The 21,251-nt window shown below is 42.7% G+C and overlaps 1 protein-coding gene across 4 annotated transcripts in view; it reads left to right on the top strand.

The window, feature by feature from the left end:
* Positions 1-8,154, top strand: part of RASSF8 (Ras association domain family member 8) — an 84,814-nt gene extending 76,660 nt beyond the window's left edge. For all 4 annotated transcript variants that reach the window (XM_034063042.1, XM_034063043.1, XM_034063044.1 and 1 more), the window contains 2 exons: positions 2,550-2,694; positions 3,846-8,154. In XM_034063042.1, coding sequence (XP_033918933.1) covers positions 2,550-2,694; positions 3,846-3,967 — 267 coding nt within the window. In that variant the 3' untranslated portion in view covers positions 3,968-8,154. The remainder of the gene's footprint in view (positions 1-2,549; positions 2,695-3,845) is intronic.
* The last annotated feature ends 13,097 nt before the right edge of the window (positions 8,155-21,251 follow it).

Genomic DNA, 21,251 nt, shown 5'->3' with positions numbered 1-21,251 from the left:
AGACAGTTTTGATTTCACCTGTGTGTATTTTGCTCCTTCAAACCACCTGAGAAAAAAGCCGTAGTTAGTTCTTTGTCTCAAGATAAACCAGCAGATGTTTGGTGGATGTGTTCCTGACCATTGCAGGGTGGCCTGCAGGGTTAGTACTGAGTGCCCCAACACCTTCCATTTATTTACATGCTGGCTCAAGTTTCTTTCCCACCAGTCATGGCTTTGGTTTGCTACCATTCCCTGACTGCCTGGTGACCTCTGAGAAATCACTCGACACCTGTCATCACTGTGCAGCAGTCCGTGAGTGAGAAACACCAGAGCCAAAGGGAAATACAGCTGCACCCACGGCAGTGCATCTAACTGCCCACCCTGCCCTGCACCTCAGACAAATAATACCTCCTGTGTGAGCACTGAAGGTTTGCAGGAGATTGTTGTACTGCTGGGTGTTAAACAGGAACATAGTAAGTGCTCTCAGCCTAATGCCTTTACAAGCATTTGTCTTCAAACCCCTGTATTTGGGGATAGACATAAGTCCTAGGTCTTGGCAACTCCAGTGCTTCATATTGTTGAATTTCAGGGAAATTTACACCATCACAGCCTTCCCTGAGGCTAAACATCTGATTCTTGCTAGATTTGTCTGCCACCAAAATAGATGCATTAAAAAGAACAGTCCAAAAGCAGCACCTGGGTAGACAGATGTAGAGCTAAAGTGTTAGCTTACAGGTCTTTTGTGTTAAAGAATAGCATCTTCTCTTTACTGGGTGACTTGCTGTTGTTCAGGATTTTATTTTCTCTACACCTCAGGCATTTGTGGCTCACGTGTGTCAAAAGAGAATCCGGTCTGTGCTTCCTTGCTAAAGTTAATGGTGTCACCTGGAACTTGTGTTAGAGCACAAAAAATAAATGTAAATGGAAGTCCAGCTGTACTGAATGAGATGAAGGAAAGATCACAGCTTCTGGGATTTTAATGTGCCACATAAGATAGGACTGAGGCACCACATATCAGTTTGAGTTGCGATTGTTGCTGTATTCCTGGCACTCACAGTTATGATGTCCCACAGTGCTGCAATAAGGCAATTCTGCCAGTAAAATGTTAAGGGATTTTTTATCCTTATTCTGAATACCTAAAAACATGGCAGTATAAACTGGTTTTACTAAATGAGGAGGGGAAAAAATCCAAAGCAAAATGGATGAAAACTGTATGTAGTTTTGGCCTTATTTATCTGTCTCAAGTTTCCAGGCACACTGCGCTTAAGGATTTGCACTAACAGAAAGCATGAAGTCCTCTTTATATATCTTACCCTATCCTCAGTAACACACAGTGGGGCTATGATAGAGTTCAAAATCTTTATGGCTTTAGTTATTTTCATGGGCCAGGGTTTTGCTTTCTTGGGAAAGTTCCTGTTAAATTCAGTAGCTTTTAAGCACTAAAACCAGGAAGGCAGCATTATTAGTATCTTGGGAGAAATCTCTAGTAATTTGTGCTACCTCTTCTCTTTCATTCCTTTTCTCTAGCACCTCAGTAACATTACTTTCCAGCAGTATGAGGCTGTGTTCAGTTAAGGATCAGAAGCAGCACTTTGCTCTCCCTGCTTTTAGACAAAGACTTAAAGAAAAAGGAAAAAAAACCCCAAAACAACAGCAGAAAAGGGCAAAAACAAACAAACAAAAATATCCCCCCCCTTTCTTCAGGTAAAAGATTTCACTGAAGTTTCACAATTAGTTACTAAATTGGAGCTTAAACCTGTAAGATTTGGAGTGATAGTTAACATTTTTTAACTTATTTCCTGTGGAAGCGGAGTAATGTGGAAACCAAGTTATAATGTTAGTTCTGTTAACCTGGGTATTTCAGTGATTCTGACCTAAAAAACAAACCAATTCCTTTCAGTGTCAACTTTGTAACAATCTCATAAAGCCTGGAGTTATAGTAAGTACAGACAGTTAAGAATTTCCTGTGTCCAGGTGCCCAGCTTTAAAGTCTCATGGGCCTAAAGTAAATTGCAGAGTTTTTCTGTAGAATTGTCTTGAAATCTGGAGGGGACTTGGCTTCCATTTCTCAGTCCAGTTTCTGCAAAAGCTCGTAGCCAGTGAATGGGAACACAAGTGTATCACAGGAAGCTGAGGCCAACTGCATGATGTGCATTGACTGAACAGGTCAAACACATCAGTGGCAAAGCGATTGACATTTAAAAGGTCCTAATTCAGATCAATTGTGTTGATTTTCTTACTGTTGAATTCAGCCTCAACTGTAACTTACTACAAGCTTAAAGTGGATGAGGGCTGTGTTATCAGGGACCTGTTCCTAGATCAGATCTACAAAGCTATTCTCCCCTAGTCGTAGTGTGAGTTTGTGTATAATTCTGTTTACACAAGATAATTAGGGGGAAAAAATTATGAGTGTAAAATACCTTTCAACTCTTTCATTTGCACCTATATTTAAAAATAAGAGGCTTTCTCATCAAAAGCAGAAGTGTTAGTTGCCCAATTGCATACAGTCTTGAAAAGCTGTTTTAATGCACTATCCACTGCTGCTAAATAGATGTTTTCTTTCCTGGCAGGACAGGGAGCAAGAACTGGAGCAACTGACAAAGGAGCTGCGACAGGTTAACCTGCAACAGTTCATCCAGCAAACAGGAACGAAGGTCACGGTGCTTCCAGCAGACCCTGTTGAGGTGGAAGCCCCACATGTGGAGCTCGAGAGAGGTGCAGCACTCAGAATGTTTTTGGTTGGTGGGGAAGGGGATGGCAGTGCGTTTACCTGCTGCCTTAATGCTAGCACTCATGCATGAAGTTTCTGCTTTGTTAACAAAGAAGCTAGTAAAATACTAAGAAAAGCACAGTGTCAAATACTTCTTTTCATTTCAAGGGTTTAGCAAGCTATAAATACAGCACAGTATGTAGATAACTTCTGTCCTGCTGTGCGTTGGCATGCATTTGACCCATCAGTAATCCATTAGGCCAGTAGATTTCAAGTGTGGCTGCTATGGCTGCACACACATAAGCTGGCACGCAGAATGATTGCATGCCTGACATTGCTGTTCATCTGGGATCATCTTCTTCTAGTGGGATGTGTAGAAAAAAGAATGCACCTGGATCTCAAGAAATCCCAGACAGCAGCCATATGGGAATAAGAGCTAATCCAGCTGGGCTGCCCGCCATCCAGAAGTCCTGTGCATATGACTGTTACAGCATGTGCAGACTAACTTTGCCTCTAGTGAGATCAGCGTGTTCTGCACATGCCCACATCTAAATTCAGAATTTCCCAAACAGGAGCATGGGAGCACGTTGAATGCGTGTCAGAACTGTGGCACAAGCAGAAACTCTGTTGGTGCATGGCTCAGCCTCTGCTGTCTTGTGCTTATCCAGTGCCTGCTTGCAAGGTGCCTGTTTCTCTCAGCATTCTCCTTAGCTGGTTCTGTCCTTTCTTTTAGAAAACTTTCTAACTGAAAGTCATTGGGAGGGTAAGGAGGTGGGGGGAGGAAGCAGCCAGGCCTTTGAAAGTCAGTGCTTGCATGAACTTTCTCTTTTAAGTGGGCAGGAAGCTCAAGCTGTGAGTGACATATAGGCTCAAGCACTTTCTGCATGTTACTGTGTAGATGTATAGCATGTATCGGTGTGCATGTTCCTCCTGGGAGGGCAGTTATATTGTGCAGGGGTATCCTGCTGTTTTGAAGCGAGTAAGAAGTGTGCATCTTGGATCTCATCACGTCCCAGTCAGGCATTTGACTTTGTTGTTGTATATGGTATGTAATATTTCTGTGCCGGACTAAGCCCACACTACACCAGGCAGAAAGAAGTGTTCTAGAGACACCACCTTGGTGAGGACTTTTCTAATTGCCCTTTTTCTTACACAGAGCCAACATTTCAGTCTGGGTCACTGAAGCGCCCTGGCTCATCGAGGCAACTCCCCAGTAACCTTCGGATTCTACAGAATCCCCTGTCATCTGGTTTTAACCCGGAGGGCATTTACGTATGACAGTACATACCTCTTATGGAGAGGACCTAGCAAGGTACCCTGGACAAGATACACTTTTGTTTTGTTCTGCCAATGATGAATGGAAGAAGATTTTTTTCCTTTTTGTTTTGTTTCTTTGCTAAGCCACCGTATTAGTTTCTCTTCTTCCTCCAACACACCACTTGGAGCCATACCCTGTGCACTGATGCTAAAGAGACAGAGCAACTGTCTCGATTCATACTTGGCAAGGATGACCTTGCTGTCAACACAGATAGAGTGCAAAAACCTTCATTTGTTTTTGCCACTTCAGAAGTGTTTGGGAAAGTATTGTTCCTTGTATAGGCATAAATAAAAGACTGAGGGTGAAGGAGATCACGTATGCAACTTTCCTGAGGTTTAATTTATTCCCTTTAATCAATGGACGTGTGAATGTTGACCTTTTATATTTTTATTTTTAACTTGTGAATAATCATGTATGGCTGTATGTCAGTCTGACAAGGTGACTTTAGTCTGCGAGTACAAACATCCACCGTTTGATCAAGTACAATGATTTGCAGTGCAGAGTTCTGTGGCGTACCGAACCATTAAAACGGTTTCTCACCACTGACTCTGTTAATTTCTGTTGTGGGTCATATTATGTCATGTTCCATCCATAGCTACCTTCTAAGGCTTGAAAAGTGAGCTTGTGGGATTTACTTGCCGTTGAATCTGCCTTGAATGAAGCACCTAGTGTTCAAAAGATTTATGGAATTGAAACCTTGGCTTGGTAAAAGTATTTCCAGTATATGATTGAGGATGCACTAGTTAGATGATATTTTATTATATAGAATGTATATTTGAAATATTTTGCCACATTGTATATGCCTTTTGAGAAAAGAGCAACATAAGAAGCTGTCTTCATATATCTTACCAAAAGAAAGTAGGAAGCTTTCACTGTGTGTGATTTTGTACTTTTTTTGTTCCACTAGCCATTGCAGTGTTCTTGTTTTGCGGTAAGTCTTGCTGTTGGGGGAGAAAAAAAGACCAACAAACACCCACAAAACAAATGAGTATCACCTTCCAGAATTCATTCATGTTTTGTGGAAGGAAGAAAACTGGCAGAGTCCCCTGACCTGAGTTGGGGCCAGGATTTCATTCCTGGTCCCCAGTCTTAAATGACTGACATTTAGTCCCTTTGGAAAATGTATTGCTGCTCAGTCGCTTACAGTGTATAAAGCTTACAAACAGGAAATGCACAGGTTTGGTAGTAATTTTTTATAAAGCACATGAAAACAGAATTTTATCATATATTGATGTCACTCAAATACAATCAGAGCTGAGCAAGGATTAGACAGAATGGCTTTTATGCAGAAAGTAAGACACTACCAAACAGCATTTTGGGTACAGGCTTTGAAATTAGATTGCTGGAGTGGACCCTGAGTTTGTAGAGAAAGTTACTGGCATCATTGGGACACACCATATACGTTAGGAGGTATAACCCATCCTCGTGGATGAATTAGAGAAGGGATGGGCTTTACCCAGCTGCATTCAGATTTCCTGCTCTAAGAGCAACTCATATCCTCATCCCCACCTTGAGGTGAAGAGGGGTCACCATGCTTTAGCCACTGTGTAGAATACCTGCACTTCAGTTAGTGCCAGAACGACAGAACTCTGGATGCCCTTGAGAGGATCAGGATTTTGCCACTGGTAGGAAACGTTAGTCTTTTTGCCATAGAAAATACTTAAGAATTCTTAACTCCTGGCATCCTCTTGTGTTGGTTTACTGACATGCAGATAAATGTTACATGAAGTTTCCTTTTTTAAAAAAAGGAGCTTCCTGACAAGTGGAAGTTTTATAAGATATAATAGAAGATGAAGGACTCTTGAGTGTTTAATGCATTTTTTTTTCCTTTTTGACTTATTAATGGCATCATATATTCTAAAAATGCTGCTGTATTTAGACTAACAGCACCAGATAAGGTTGTGAATATATAAAGGACCTTTCCAAATGAGCTCTGAATTTTTACTGTTTAACTTATCAGGTCTTTTTTTTATTATTTTTATTTTCCTTTGTGAGCAAACTGGAAAATGAGATGTTCCTACCTGAGGAATCTTGGCAGTGCTCACAGATTTTACTGTTTGTTTATCACATCTCTGTGCTCATGTTCACTGTGCCCATAACTTTGTATTAAAAAAATGAATGTGTGTATATATATATATATATATTAAAAAAGAAAGTAAAATATACATAGTTTTGGGACAATCTGTCCAAGGTACTTGAGCATATATGCCTTACATTGTGAGTTCAATTTACAGAAATGAAATGGCCCTTTCCAGTGGGTATCTTGCATTGTCAGCACCTCTTGATGTTAGAGAACTGAGGCACTCAGCACCTTGCAAAGTCTGGCCCAAATTATGCTGCATGTGGGTTGGGGAAAACACAAGGAAAAGCCTATTGCAACTTCAGTCCAGTGCTGAGGTGAAGTATTTTTAAGGCAGATCAACATACTTTTACCCAGCTGATGTTTTTGTCATACTCTGGCTGTTCCATCTCCCACAGATGTCAGTCTGAGCTGAATTGGACTCTTGCATCATAAAAACTGCTCTCTTTCTCTGTCATGTTATTCTGTAAGAGGAAGGGAGGAGGAAAAGGTTTAAATGGAAGGGTTAAGAGCAGCTTTGGAGGGCTTGAGTTATGGCTTTGTAATAGAATCAAGGAAGGAGTTTGCCATTTAAGTTAAAAAATAGCACCTGCTGACTGCAGCAGCTGTTTGATGGGAGAGGCCAGCGTGGAGCTGGCTCAGGAGAAGCCACCACATCATCCCTGAATGGGCCTTCCTTGTCAGGACTTTAGCATATGTCAAGGTGACCTGGAAAATGTTTGTAGCTTCAGCCACTGTTATGTCAAAGGAGAGGCTTTAGTACCCAAGCCTGTCATTTGTGAGACACTGACAAATTCCCTTGCCCCTCACCATGCTCCTCTTGTTAAATTTCACCCAGGCTGAAGTTCTGTAGCATTTTCACCTTCTGTGTAAATAAACCAAAAAGAAATGGCATGCCCTTGCATTAATGTGAACTGAACAATGTATTACAGTTATAAAAATTCCTCACATTATGGCATTAAGAGTTTTGCTTCTGATCAACTGCAGAACCTCACTCTTTCTTTACAAATGTAGAAAAACACATTTCAGAAGTGTTTCAAATATGCTTATGGGGCATTAGCAGCAAGGAAGCTACACACACTAATTTTAACAAGTGCCATATGGTTTACTGGGCAGCATGATAAAAACGGGGTGTTTTGCTTGCGTTAAATAGTTGACTACACAAGCACTATTTTCCAGTGCACAGGGAGTTTATATGGAGAACTCCTGTAACTTATTACTAATGGAAATTAACTGTGTTACCTCTCTCATCCATGAGGATACAGTTTATTCTTGCTGGTGATGCTATGTTGTTAGGGAAAAGGGGGGTTGAAAATGGTGACAGTTTGAAAAGCCAGTAGGTTAAGGCAAACATAAATGTTCTGAATGCCTGTGCAAGGGAGAAACCCAAGTCTCACTCTGAAAAATCAACTAGGAACCTGCTTCCCATTACCTTTGGGTGGGACTTGGGTTCCCAAGTCCTGAATTGCTTCTGGAAATGGTCTGTTAGCTTTGAGATTACTTGCTTTTCTGCACCCTAGCAAGTTGGAAGGAAGCTCTTGAAGAAGAGAACTAACACTAGCATTAGCAATATGCAAAATTGCTTTTGTTGTGAGGTAAGACAGGAAAGATCCTTTAGTGAAATAAAAATCTCCTCTTGGGGCAATAATTGCCTTGTTTTTAGCATGAAGAGTATTACTTTATTTTAGTGAACTGGGATCCAATGAGTAAAATACCTGATCTTATAAATTTTAGTGAGTTATCTTGAAGCATATAAATTCCTGACGTGCATTAACTTGAGCAAATTGGGCCTTAATGATCCATGTAAATAACAAACTGTATTCAGATATTTTTTCCAGAAAATAGTCTCTAATGGTCTGTACTGTATTAAAATAAGTATCAAAAGTGTTACTTTTATATTCCCTTTTTTTTTTAGAACATTGAAACATGCATGTTTATTCTATTTGCTACAGTATTTTAATGTTTTGGATGAAGGCCATCAGTTGTATGGAGATGACAAAACAATCATTCTGTCTATTTATTCAATATTGCTGCTTTAAGTTTTGAAAATAAAGCTTTCAGTGCCAATATAGTGACTGATTGAAAGCTGTTCTAGCTCTCTTCAGGTGTTTTTTTCTATGTTTATAGAAAACTAAGTGAAACTTGGTATATAAATTGTTACACCAGCAAAGAATTACTGCAATAATATTGTAGGGAGGGGCTGGTGTTAAACGTGTCTAGTATGTACATAAATGTATGCATGCAGTGAACACATTTAGGTCTCAAGTAAATGGAGTGCTGAAGAATGTTTGAATCCTTTGTGGTCTTGAAAGCAGCTTACCTGTGCAATCAAATGCTGGTTAGTGCTTCATGTCAGTGTGCAGTGCTTATGAGGTGGTCACAGAGGATCAACTTGGAGCCCTTTGAACCAAATGGGATTTAAGCACATTCTTGAGTATTCCATAGATGCAATTCTGAACTGGGCCTAAAAGCATATTCTGATACAAAAATCTTTCAGTTGCAGCCAGGGTGACTTGTTTCAAGTATAGCTGGTACCTCTGGAAATCTATGTGGTTCCAAGATGGATCCAGTATGCCTGCTTTATTGTGAAGGATATCAAAATGCAGAGAACTTTCACCCTCATGATCACCCTGTGAAACTACTGGTTCTGACTGGAAGATTTGAGTTGCTGTTCCTTAACCTAGAGAAGCAATGCAAACTAACTGTAAAAACACAAGTGAGCATTTTATTACTGCTCTGCTTCAATGCAAGATGAAAATCTGTACTATATGTAACTATATTTTTGTCATTTAAAAAGCTTCTATTTTTTATTATCCTCATGAATGGTTAACAAAATATATTGGGATATGCTCCCACACAATAAATTCCCCTCTGAAACTTTGGGTCTTTACAATTCATGGTTTGCTGGAATCGCACTGTTCATCTCGCGCGCATCTCATGACAGCCACTGGAACTCTGCCTGTCAAAGAACACTTGGCCTGAGAGCAGGCCAGGGTGAAGTCTGGTGTGTCTGGAGCTCAAACTCTTTCAGAAGTGGCCATGTGCCAAGCATTAGGGCACAATGAACCCCCCTAAATGGCAATTTATGTCAAGGTGTGAGAGATGCAACTGGTTGGTATAGGGCATTTTGGCACACAGGAGAGGTCCTCTGCCATAAATTGTGCACATGCTGTATTTTTAAGTAGATATAGCCCAGGAGCTATAAAAGAATGGAATTGCAAGCTTGTTTTCAACTGAGGAACTGTTATTAAGATTAGTATTAATCCTGAAAAGATAGAATTGATCAGTGACTCAGAGGCAGTGTAACTTAAAGCAAAGAGGCAGGGGTATGTTTGCAGATGATCAGGGGTTGGAACTGAATGTACAGGATCATCAGACAACAGATACAAGGTACACCGATGTTTCAGGGAGCAGGACAATATTAAGCTTTGAACAGGAACTGAAGACCTTTCAGGTACTGTGCTGAAGACTGGAGCACCTGTGAAGATCATTTGAGTTAATCAATATAGGGAACTTGCTGCAGCTGGGAACTTGTGATTTTAAGCCATCCAAATGCAGTTCTTAGTCTAATATCCCAACAGATGGATTTTCCTAAACCAGCTGGAGCCTAATCTCCTTAGATGTGAGAGGGAAAGAGCTCACAGTAGTAGCATTGTTGACTGGCAATGCGATCAAGAGTGTCGTGAGCTTTGCTAAAGCCCTAGCACGTGACATTCGTATTGGTGGTACCACGTAAATTGCAGAGGACCTCTGCTCTGGAAAGGTGCTCCTTCCTGCTTCCGTGCTAGGGTTTGTGGTAACTATAGTTTCCCATCGTGCTCAGTACAGCTCACAGTTCTGATCTTTTTCTTTGCCTTAAAAGAACAAAGTGGTACATTTGTACATGATGGCTGCAGCACTAGTTAGTTCAGTGTAACGGGACCACTAATGAGTTGCAAAACCAGACCAATCAATGGTCTGTTTCATTTAGAAAGCTGTACTGAGTTGTTCTGCCTGTCACATCTCTGTCAGCTAGGTGGTATTTCTTTATAATTCAAATTTTTAATGATTGTTTCAACTATATTGTGTAGTGTCTGCAGTAGGGCCCTGTGAGCAACAGTCCCTATTACTTGAAAATTACGTATTTGCTACCTTTGGCATTGCAGTTAGTGTTAATAAGTATTTTCTAGGTCAGCCACTGCTTCATCATTGAGTTTCTTCAGAAATACTGGATGGAGACAATCTCAACTGGTCTTGTTCCATTTTTCCAGGTAAGTATGCAGTGTACTTTTTCCCATCCTTTGCAGCAGGTTCCCTGTTCTGTATACTGTCAGGTCAGCAAACCGCAGGGTTGATTTGTTAAACATGAGCTACTGTCCAGTGGGTGACTTGAAAAGAGCCTCTGCAGCAAGTGCTAGTTCAACAAGGAACTAGATGCAAGCAGAGATTATAATTAGGCAATTTCACCACTTGTCTGATCAACTCAGAGACTGCCAGTGCCCCCATGCCACTTCCAGTGGGTCTGTCTGGTGCCTCTCCAGGGAAGAAGCCTCCTTGCTGTCATACAGACAGTCCTGGTGTTTCTCTCCTGTGAATGTGTGTTTGCTGTGCACCAGCTCCTGGCTAGGACAGATGTCCATCCCTCATGCAAACTAAAGTTTGATTTCTAGAGGCTTTTCTGATCTGAATCCCTGGCTGTGGAAAAGCTGCAGGAATTTCTTCATTCTCTGGCAGAGTGTGATAGTGTCATCATTGCATTATCATGCTTTTTTGTTCCATCATCTGGAAGCTGACAGGGGTGACATACAGCTACAGCAGAATGGGTTTTCAGCTGCGGACGCTGGCCATTGGGTTTTAATCTCCAGTACTTGCTTCGGGCCACATGGGTTAAGAGATTTGATTTCAGTTTCCAGTCCTCTGAGTCACAGGTGTATTGAGGAGAAGTGGAGTTATGAAAACGACATGAAGTCCAATCACCAGGACAAATTCCCGTATGGTAACACATTTGGCCTGCAACATTTACAAGCTCTGACCCACACCCCTATTGTATAATGTAATTATTAATTACCTATGTATTGGCTTGTTCCCCAAGAGCATGCTTTCATAGATACTATTCCTGCAAAACACAGAATGCTGTTGTTCAAGTTATGGTTTTTCCTTTCTATACATATTTGCTATTCTGTGCTTACGCTTTGTCTTGCTCTTCTGCACAAGGAGGGAGGCAGTAAGTAATTGGAAGACTTAAGTGAGAAAATGCAGTATAAAAGATCTAGTGTTCAATCCTGGGTCAAGGTGGAAGCAAGAAAAGTTTCCTATGATTTCTTTTTAATGAGCAAAGTTTGAAGAAAGTACTCAGGAGAGCCCAGGTGGGCTTATGAAAAGTCCACTTAAAAAAAATCACCTTATCCAGTGACATACAAATGAGTGCAGATATTACCTGCCTGGGTATTTTAAAAGGGAGGGCATTGGGTTAAAACAGTAAGGCAAAAAAAAAATGGACATACACCAAGGAAAACAACTTTAACCTAATTCATATTTGCCATTTGCCCTGGAGTCCCTTTCACTACCCATGTGATGGAAAGTGAAAGGAATCATGGCACTTTAGAACCAGTGACTTGGTATCCATGACGTGGTATCCCATCCATAGCTGTTGCTAACATAAAATTCAGGCCACTCTTTAATGGGAAATTCTTTGTTGTTGCCTATGGAGCTTGTCAGAAATTACTGCCTGTCACAACCTGCAATAGCATATCCCTTTTATCAGGTGTACCAAACTGCTTTCATTAAGTGTTATGTGCCTAGAAAAGATGATTTTACTTCAGCAGTTACAACCAACCTGAGGTGAGCTTTGATCAGTGAGGTAGAACTGGTCCTTCTGGAAAGCTGAAGAGAAACCGGATAACAGCAGCTGACCTTTAAGTACCCTTTCTTGCTACAAAGTTGTCTTAACTGTTCTCTTGACCTAGCAGATCTGCATCATGGTTACCAAGACTATGACCTGGATTCTCCATTCCCGTGTAGCTTGTCTCATGTACAAAACAAGCGTGGACCAGACAGTGACACGGCAAAATGAGAATGGTAACAATGTCCATTAGTTGTGTGGCTGGTGTGAAAGGTTACCGCTACATGCAGCGCAGCAGATAATTTTGTCCCCTTAGGTCTGTCACAACGCTGTAATTACAGCGAGGTCTACACGAGAGGGCAGCAATACACACTGCCATGCCTGGAGCTGCAGAGGTATGCAGCTAGTTGAAAAGCAGCTTTTCTAGGCATGTATAGCACATAGTAAAGAATGATATAAAATATGCAACTTGCCATCTTTAAATATGTTCTTTTAGAAAGGACGCAATAATACTAATAAAGAACCACATCCCAGTCACAGCATGTGTGTAGCTGATGCACAAATTATGCAATTCCTGCGGTTTTGATGAGGACTCAGGCCCAGTAGGTGTCTGAAACCTGTAGATAGTGGGCTGAAAGATTCCACTTTAGAGATTATCCTGTGCCTGGTGTATCAGCCTGTGCCTGGGAAGCTCTTGCTTCATTTCCCAGCTCTGTCACAGATTTCCTGTGTGTGACCTTGGGCAAGCTATTATAATCCCCCTGGGTTGGAGTCCCCCAGATATAAGCTTGAGATAATACTGCTTCATCCCTTTGACTTTGTCTATATATACGGCAAGCCCCATGGGGAAATGCATCTCATTTCCTATTTGTTTGGCAAATAGTATTTAGCACAATGTGGGCCTGATCTTGGCTTTCTCATATAGCTACTACTGCAGTGAAGCACATTTTTATATTGTACCAAGAGGATGACAAGAAATTGCCCTGAATTACTTTTACCTTGCAGTGAGAGCAAGATGCAGGTGTGCTGAAGGAAGCTGCAGGGTTCTGAAGGTGAATTATTTAGCTTTAAATGTATTTTTCTTTCTAAAGGGATAAAAAGGAAAGGCAAGTAAAGGAATAAAACCTCTTTTAATTCTTTCTCAACTGTTTTTCTTGCAAAGTGATGCTATTAAAATAGGCAGCCTAAATCCCTCTGCAAGCGCTGCTTAGGAGTGTGTTGCACCTAACTGATATAGAGCAGGCTGACAGTTGCTTGGTGGTCCTGAATGTTCCAGTGTTTTCACAAGTCTGATGTTCTTACAATGTGCATGCAAGTGATAATCCACCGACACAGGTTGCCATTTCACACTTTTCTGTAGACTCCCAAGTGCTGTTTGGTATTAGGGGCTGAAAAGAAAATGCACAAGAGTTAGAATTGTAGGAGAGTGCCTTTTTTTGTTTGTTTGTTTGTTTGTTTTTCTTAATTCCAAAGTGTTTTCTATATGCTCCAAATAATTTTAATTAACTAAGAAACACTTTAGCTGTGCTTAGTCTGGAGACCTGCACAGAATGAGCACCCTTTAGCATGCCTTAGTACAGAGACTCAATCCTAGTGCCAGTTCTGAGATTAAGGATCATTTTAAGATGTTGCCATCTGAGCCCATTTATACATGCACACACACATATACTTGTATGCAGTAAAATCATTAGATATCATTTTCCTGTTTGTCAGCTGAGAAAACTAAGGCCCAGGGAGCTGCAGGGTCTTCACAAGAAGTACATACTCTTCATCTCCATGCACTTACTTTTGTATAGGGATCTTTCACTATAAAGTCTGTTCTGATCACACAGAAATACAGTTTCCCAACAGTTAAGTCAGGCTAGAGGGCCATCTGGCCTAGTATTCAGCCTCTAGTTTTGTAATAAATATTGGATAGGCACAGGCAGCTCAACAGTAAACAGCACCCTTTGGAGTTTCTAAAATAAGCTATTTGGAGGGAAAACTTTCCCTAACCCCTTCAGTCAGAGGTTAAACTTCCTGATAGCAGAGGATTTATCTCCCTTCCAAACTAAACAATGTAAGCACTTCAAAAGAAGTGGTTCTTAATCTCTTCTTTTGCAATTGTTGAGCCAGGTTCAACCAATAAAGCTTTTACCTTTGAGATCAATTAGTCTGTTTCAAACTTAAAGCTTTACTCTGCAAAATTAATGTCTTCATCTGCCATTGATTTTAGCATACTGATTTCAGTATGTGCAGTTCAGCTCTTTGCAGAATTAAACTTAAGTTCTTTAGCAGAGACTGCAAAATGGGGAAGTCGAAATTAACAAGAATATCAAGATACCTGATGTTAAAGTGTCAGGTTTGTGTTTTCTTGTAGGTCACCAAGAGTCCAGTTACCTTCATCATTTTGTCACCTTTGAGATACAAAATACTCTTAGAGCCTGAACTAAGAATAAGGGTAATCTTCCTGGCATTGTTCTGTCTCATTTTGGCTATAGAAATGCATACACGCTCTGAGGCACAGGAGATGGGCCATGTTTCTCTGCCTCTGTGTCTGATTAAGGCTGGAAGGTGAAAAGGTAACTGAGGTATTAGTAAAAGGAGCTCAATCTGAGCAGTGCAGTTCTGGGGTGTCTTTGGTGTGTTCGGGGTTAAAAATATGAGTCTGTTCTGATTTCTTCTTCAGGTACCATACTTAGCTTATTGCTTCTCTTGTCAGCATATGTAAGTAACCTGCTTTGCATGGTAACTCTAGATTTAGATTTGCATCTGTCCAAGAAACTACAGTGGTTTGAAAGCATACATCCAGAAAAGCTGGCATTTCACAGCAGTGCCCCTGCTACAGTTCACTGCTGCATGGCTGAATTTCAGTGCCACCTACTTTGTGGTATTGGTAAGAGAGATAGGTCAGAAGGAAAAAAGTATTCCTGTCCTCAGTTTTGCAGCAGGCAGTTGTGAGGCAGTGATTCTGAACTGCCTTTCTGCTCCTTCTGGCCCATCTGGAAGCATGAGACTCCTGTAATGCAGAGATGCCTTCAGTCAAGGGCGCAGGCTTGCATCTTGAACACACTGCCACGTGGACTCATTGGAAGCACCTGGGGAAGGGGAGGAGATGCTCTCTTTACAGGTTTGTACAAATACAAATTACTTGACTGTACCCACTAGGGGAAATGCCACTGTAGCCTTAAACTACCAGAGTGCTGTCCCAAGCCAAGCAGCTTTGCTCCTGAGGAAGGTATAGATGATCTCTGAATAAAACAAAAGGGATGCACAGCACCTTCTCCCTAACCAACAGGAGCTGAATTGCCCTCTACCCCTTTCGAATGCATTGTCCTGGGGTTACTAAACTTGAGCCACCCCATGACATCACTGTGTACTTTTGAAAACAGTTATTACAGACTTGTTATGTTCAGCAATCACAGCAAACAGCCAGGCTCTTGAAAGCAGCTCCAGGCCTGGCAGGACACTGATGGGAGCATGCTTCCCACAGATGGCTCCTGGGCCATGGCACACAGATTACTCTCAAAGGTCATTTTAAATAACCGTACTTATGTTGTAATTTACAACACCAGAGTTGCCCCTGTGACTAGTTGTGTTAGTCATTTTGCAAAGCCACTTCATGTTTTGCAGACAGATACATCTTCACTTTCTTATCCGTTCTGTAGAACAAATTGCAATACATACATACAGCTTCTTTCTGTTGTGCCAAGGAGAGGGAACACTTGCAGCTCAGATTCACACTGACACATTTATTTTTACAGATGGACTAGGAGTGCCCATCAGGATTATCTGATGATGGCAGCTTTTTAGGCCATGGTATTTCCTTCTCTCTCAGCTGTCAGATGTTGAGGGATGCATAGGCAGCCTTAACTCTGACCCTTGCCCACACACATTCCCATGCTCCTCAGTTACCTTGGCAGCACCAGTAATAAGCAATTCTTGCCTATTCTACACAGTTTTTCTACATTTTTAAGTGGTGTCTTGTTAAATGGGGTTTTTCCTACTCATTTTGGTACATAGCCCTCTACAGATGTCTTTTTCCTGACTCTCAAATCCCAGTTGCTGCACATTCACGGTGACAGACCCAGCAAACTGCCTGTATGTCAAAACCAGAGCTCCTCTAAATTTGAAGTGCTTGAAAACAAAAGCCAACCTCCACATTCATATGTTCAGTCCCCTAACTCATAGCAGCTCCTCTCTAAAACAACAGAGGGCATCACTCTTCACATAAAAAGGTGCAGCTGGAAAAGGAACAGCCCTGAGTTTGAATGATGGTTTGGTAACCAGACCATTTCTTAGTAGGTGATTCGTATTGAATATTCTTGCCTCAAGGAGGTTCACCTCTGCATCTTCTGCTCCCTATGGGAAGACCATGGCCAAAAGCTGTTCTTAGACATGTATGTACTCTTTCTCTTGCAGATCTTGGCCTAGTTTGCACAAAACGATTAAGCAATCACTAAGGAATGGCTTTAGCTAATTGATTAGCATCTTCACTTGGGGGCAAGAGGAAATCAAAGTCCAGGTTCCTACCACAGCTCCTGTGAAGATCTGTTTTTATTCCAGTGGGTTTGTAACATGAAGTGCATAAGCATGCTGCAAAGCAGGTCTGGAATCTAAGTTTTCCCTCTCAGATGGCTGTATTATCTTCTGATCATCCTGTGCTGTCCAACAGGAGTCCCCAGCCACAGCCTCCCCTGCCACCTGCTAAGCACTACCACCATCAACAGTTTTGATATAAAAGGTAGCAAATTAGTTCAGATGTTGAAAAACACTGATTTGTGCAGCTACCTCTGTGGAAAGCTTTAGGGCTGAGATCCAAATAAAAGGCAGGGATAATAATGTGAAGCCCAGAGCAAGCAGGGGGTACAGATGTGTCCAGTTAACTACTTTGTATAGCTCTTCTGGTCCCACTGGCTGTAGAGAATTCATCTCCTGGGCAGCTGTCTGCAGGGTGGCTGCGGCTTTCATGCAGAACCTAACAGCTCTTGTGTCCACAGTGTATCATGTGAGCAGCAGTAGGGTTATTCTTGGTCAGGACTGATGCCTTCTCTAGGCCCCTTGGCTGTGGTAGGAAGCAAACTGGCAAGAGCTGCTGACACTGGTATTGATGGCTTTCCCTGGCACAGGCAGGAGGGTTCATGGGATGCCATCCAAGGTCCTCCAGCCTTGGGCTTTCTGAGGTATGGGAGGACAGAGTACCTGACAGGCAGGGTAAGGGAGGACTTGCAGCTCCTAAATAAAGAAAAAGTTCAGGTATATAAAATGCATAGCAGATTCTGCTAGGGGGTTAAGCGCTTTTGGTTCCAAAGTCCTTTTTTGAAGCTACAAAAAGGTCAGGTGTTTGAAAACTAGGCTGGTTTTCTAGTGATATCTGCTGTGCTAATGAAAGGTCTTGCCTTCCCCTACAGACCATGTTTTGCTTACAACCATAGAACTTTGCAGTACCATTACTATTTGAGAAGAATCAAAGTGAACAAACAGCCTCTATTAAGGAGTTCCCCAACCATGATTTATTATTATGCCCTCAAGGGCTACAAACCTCCTGGTCTTTGTTATTTTCCTTACAAGAAAGCAGAATTGGTCTATACCTGCACAATATTGCATTCTGTTTGCTCAAAATGCATTCAGCAAGTCTTGAATGCCAGGACTCCAAATCCAACTTGTTTTAAACCCCTGGGCAGTGCTAAAACTCATCTCCCATAATCGGCAGTGATATTGCTAGCATTATTAGCTCTACACAGTCCAAAGGCCACGGGTGCCACTTCACCTCAGCTGCTATGCTCAGAGGGGTACTTGAAAGGGATAAAGGCAATTCAGTTTCCTCAAAAGACCGCAAAGCCCACAGGGGGCTGCCAAAACCCCGAACACCCTAACAGCTTTGCCTGTGGGCCGGGGGTTCCGAGCGGAGCTGCACCACATTCGGGTAAGCCCTCAACTAGTGGCCGTTTCTCCCACCCCGGCCCAGCGGTGCTTCACCAGCAGTGTGTACCGGCATCCGCACCCCGGAGCCGGCTGAGGCCGAGGGAAGCCAGAACCGGAGGGCAGCGGCTGAGTGGGAGCCGCGACCGGAGACGCCTGAGGTAACGCCCGCAGCCCAACGGCTGCCCCGGCCGGCGGGGGGGAGGCCCGCGCCGTTGCCAGGCAACCGCCGCAGCTCCGCCGGCCCCTCCCCTCACCGCGCTCTCCCCCCCCCCCCCCGAGCCTGCGCGGCCCGCGCGCACGTGCCGGGCAGCGTGCGCCGCGTCACGTGGGGGCGCGCGTGACGACCGTTGGCTGCCTCAGGGTGCCTCAGGGCAGCCCTGCGCTGTGGGCTGTGGGTTTCTCACCTCTGTGCCATCGTGTGGGGGCTCCTCTGCGGCGGACCCACCTCCAGGCAGATCCGATGCTTTCCTTCCGCCGCAGAACCGTGGTCACCGGCATGCTGGATGCCTGCCTGAAGCTCTAAAGGGAGTGCAAAGTAGCCCAGGTGACCTCTTTACGCCCTCAGGGTCCGGGCTTGTGTCTCCTGGAATTGCTATCCGGCACTGACGCGTCTGTACGAGCACTGGCTTTTAAAACCAGAAGTAGGTGCGCAGGCAGCTGTAGTTTCACCTCTTCTGCCATCTGCACAAATGCAGATTAGCCCTGTCAGGCCGTCTCTTTCATTTCAAGCATAGCATAAAAGGTACTTAATCTTTAGAAGACACGTTCTATTCAGCCTCTCAGTCACTTGCAGAATGAAAGAGTTCAACCTGCGTATTTTAAAAAGAACTCAAAAACAACCCCTGAAAAACCCAAGACATTTTGTTTCTCTGTTAGTCCTGCAAACTCATTTGAAGATCTGGCTGCCAGGCAAAGCCTTTATTTTCTGCACCTCAGGCTTCATTATTGTTACAAAATCTGCCCTGAGTGGTGTGATTGTTCCCATTTGGTTTTGATGGAGACACTCATATTCCAGCAAAGGAGAAAAGTAGATCCTGTGGTTGGAACCTAGGTAAAGGTCTTACAACCTTCATTGGAAGCTGTGATCTCTAAACTACAGAAACAGTGATCAGGTCACTAGTCACAGAATCCAAGTCTGAAGTCAGTTCAGTGGGTTCTAACCAAGTCCAAAGCCTGTTATGGACTAGGACCATGCAGAGGGACTAGTGCTTCTGCATAGATGTGCTTCTTTGCACATAACATTGCATGTGAGCAAAGCTGTGTGCCTGCCTGGCAGCAACCGCAAAGCTGGATTTGTTGGTAAAGTACAGTGAGAACAGAATCTGCTGCAGTATTTGTCAGCTCAGTTGGCTCTGTAATGCAGGTACTACTCCAAACACACTTGAGGAGACAGTTTTCTGCTGAGTAAGAAGGTGCCATATTTACATAATTCTTTTCCTTAGGTGGTTCTTCAGAAATTGCTCAGTTTTGAGGCTGGCTTGGCCACAGAAAAACAAGTCAACAGGCCTTTGCACAGGCTGGAGAAAGAGCTTTCCCCAGCCCCCATGGCCCAGTAGGCTATCTGGGATCACAGACCCTACTTTCCAAACCATGAGGTCACATCTTCCCACCAGCCACCCCGGGATGTATCCGGAATGCCAGGCAGGGAGAGGCATGCCTGCACCCCAGGAAAGGGCAGAGGTGGCAGCGGCAGGTGTGTTGCCACTGGGTGCCCCTGAGTTCAGTGAGGCAGAACAACTTCTGCTGCTCAGCCCAGGGAAGGGCAGCTTCAGGCAGCCAGCAGCACTGCTGTCACTGAGGCTGTGGTGAGTTTAGTGTTTGTGACAGATGGCAATCCAGAGACTGAAACACTGTAGCCATGGGAAGGATGCAGAGGGAAAAGTGACAGTGGCAGCTCAGCTTTGCTCACGTCCAGCCCTCACGTGTCTAGGACTTGCACAGCCGCTGTTAGTGGCAGGCGAGCCACTGGCTCCTCTCTACTGCTTTGCTGCAAGCTACTCTGAGGCTTCAGTATAGCCAGAGATAACTAATTAATAGAGATTCAGACTTTTTTGAATGCAACCAGCACTAAAAAAATCCAGCTGTGGTTGGTTTGCTTGTTTTGTTTGGTTTTTTTTCTTTTGTGGAGGGGAAGGCTGGCATTTTTGTTACTTCATAGAATCACAGAATGGGTTGGGTTGGAAGGGATGTTAAAGATTATCTAGTTCCAACCCTCTGCCATGGGCAGGCACACCTTCCACTAGACCAGGATGCTTTCCTTGAGGTCATACTTTCATGTTAATTTCTGGAACTAGCAGGGAGGAAACTTGTCAAAAGCGATGGTGATCACAGGATTCCAAAGCTGATGTTTGAGAGGAAATGGAAATACCTTGTGAGACCCAGAGTATGGGACAGACTATAAAATTGCCAGTGCAGAAATGCATATTGTGCATAATCTCCAGGGTTGCTGGATGTCAAAGACATTCAGTCTTCCCTGACTAAAGGTGAAAATTAAACAAGGCCCAAAACATAGACTTAGGACCTACTCCAAAGCCCATTGCTCAAGAAAAGGACTCCCACTGACTTAATTGGTAGGTCAGGCTTTTCTTAATGGAACTGATGATCAGTTTGAGTTCTATATATGTGATCTTTCCAAACATAAAATTTCCATGACCTTCAGTGGGAGGTACATTATATTACTTTCCATTGGCTTAACAACCTCAACTGTGTTTATTTAATGCACTGTAATGGAGCCTTTCATGTCACTATAATATACTGGATAAATAAGACCTGTTTTCAAAGTTTATTGCTTAAGAAAATACATTTTACCAGCTTACATCCTTTATCTTGTGGTTTATGAGAAAATAAGCGTACTCAAGTGTATACAATAAATGTAGCACCCGGTCCTGCATGCTTAGCGCTTGGGAAGTGCAGACAAAGGCCCATATAACATGCAGCTATAGAAAGCAGGTAAGAAATAAGCTTTGATAATACATATTTGTAAATAGGTTAATGTATTTTTAAACCTGTCAGGCTCTTGTCCAGTGCTTGTATGATTGGGTTTTTTAACCTTGGGAAAATATGAAATATATTTCATATATAATTTGACTTAGGTGCCAAAGGGATTTGAGGAATCCTGGGATTTAATAATTAAAGCTGACACTAGGGTCCCTCTTGTCAGTCACCTTTTGCCTACAGCAGCAGTTGGTTATCAGCCTCAACTGCAAACCTTTCTTTCATGTGTTTGCTTTTGTTAGGCATTGAGATTATCTGAGCACACATGTTTTGTCTTTATGGTTTATGTGATAAAACTTACTAGACTCCACTGATGGGGCAACTTGGTGTGAAGTCATTAAGTATGTTTGATTCAAGGACTGGTAAAAATAAGCTTTCCTGTTATTATACTTGGAAAAGAACTGAAATTGATAAAGCCCTGAGAGGATCTAGGTTTAGAAGGATG

Source organism: Melopsittacus undulatus, chromosome 5 (genome assembly GCF_012275295.1).
Source record: "Melopsittacus undulatus isolate bMelUnd1 chromosome 5, bMelUnd1.mat.Z, whole genome shotgun sequence".
In the NCBI taxonomy this organism is placed as follows: domain Eukaryota; kingdom Metazoa; phylum Chordata; class Aves; order Psittaciformes; family Psittaculidae; genus Melopsittacus; species Melopsittacus undulatus.
Note: the sequence above shows the minus strand (reverse complement) of the source record. Positions and strands in the feature narration are given on the sequence as shown.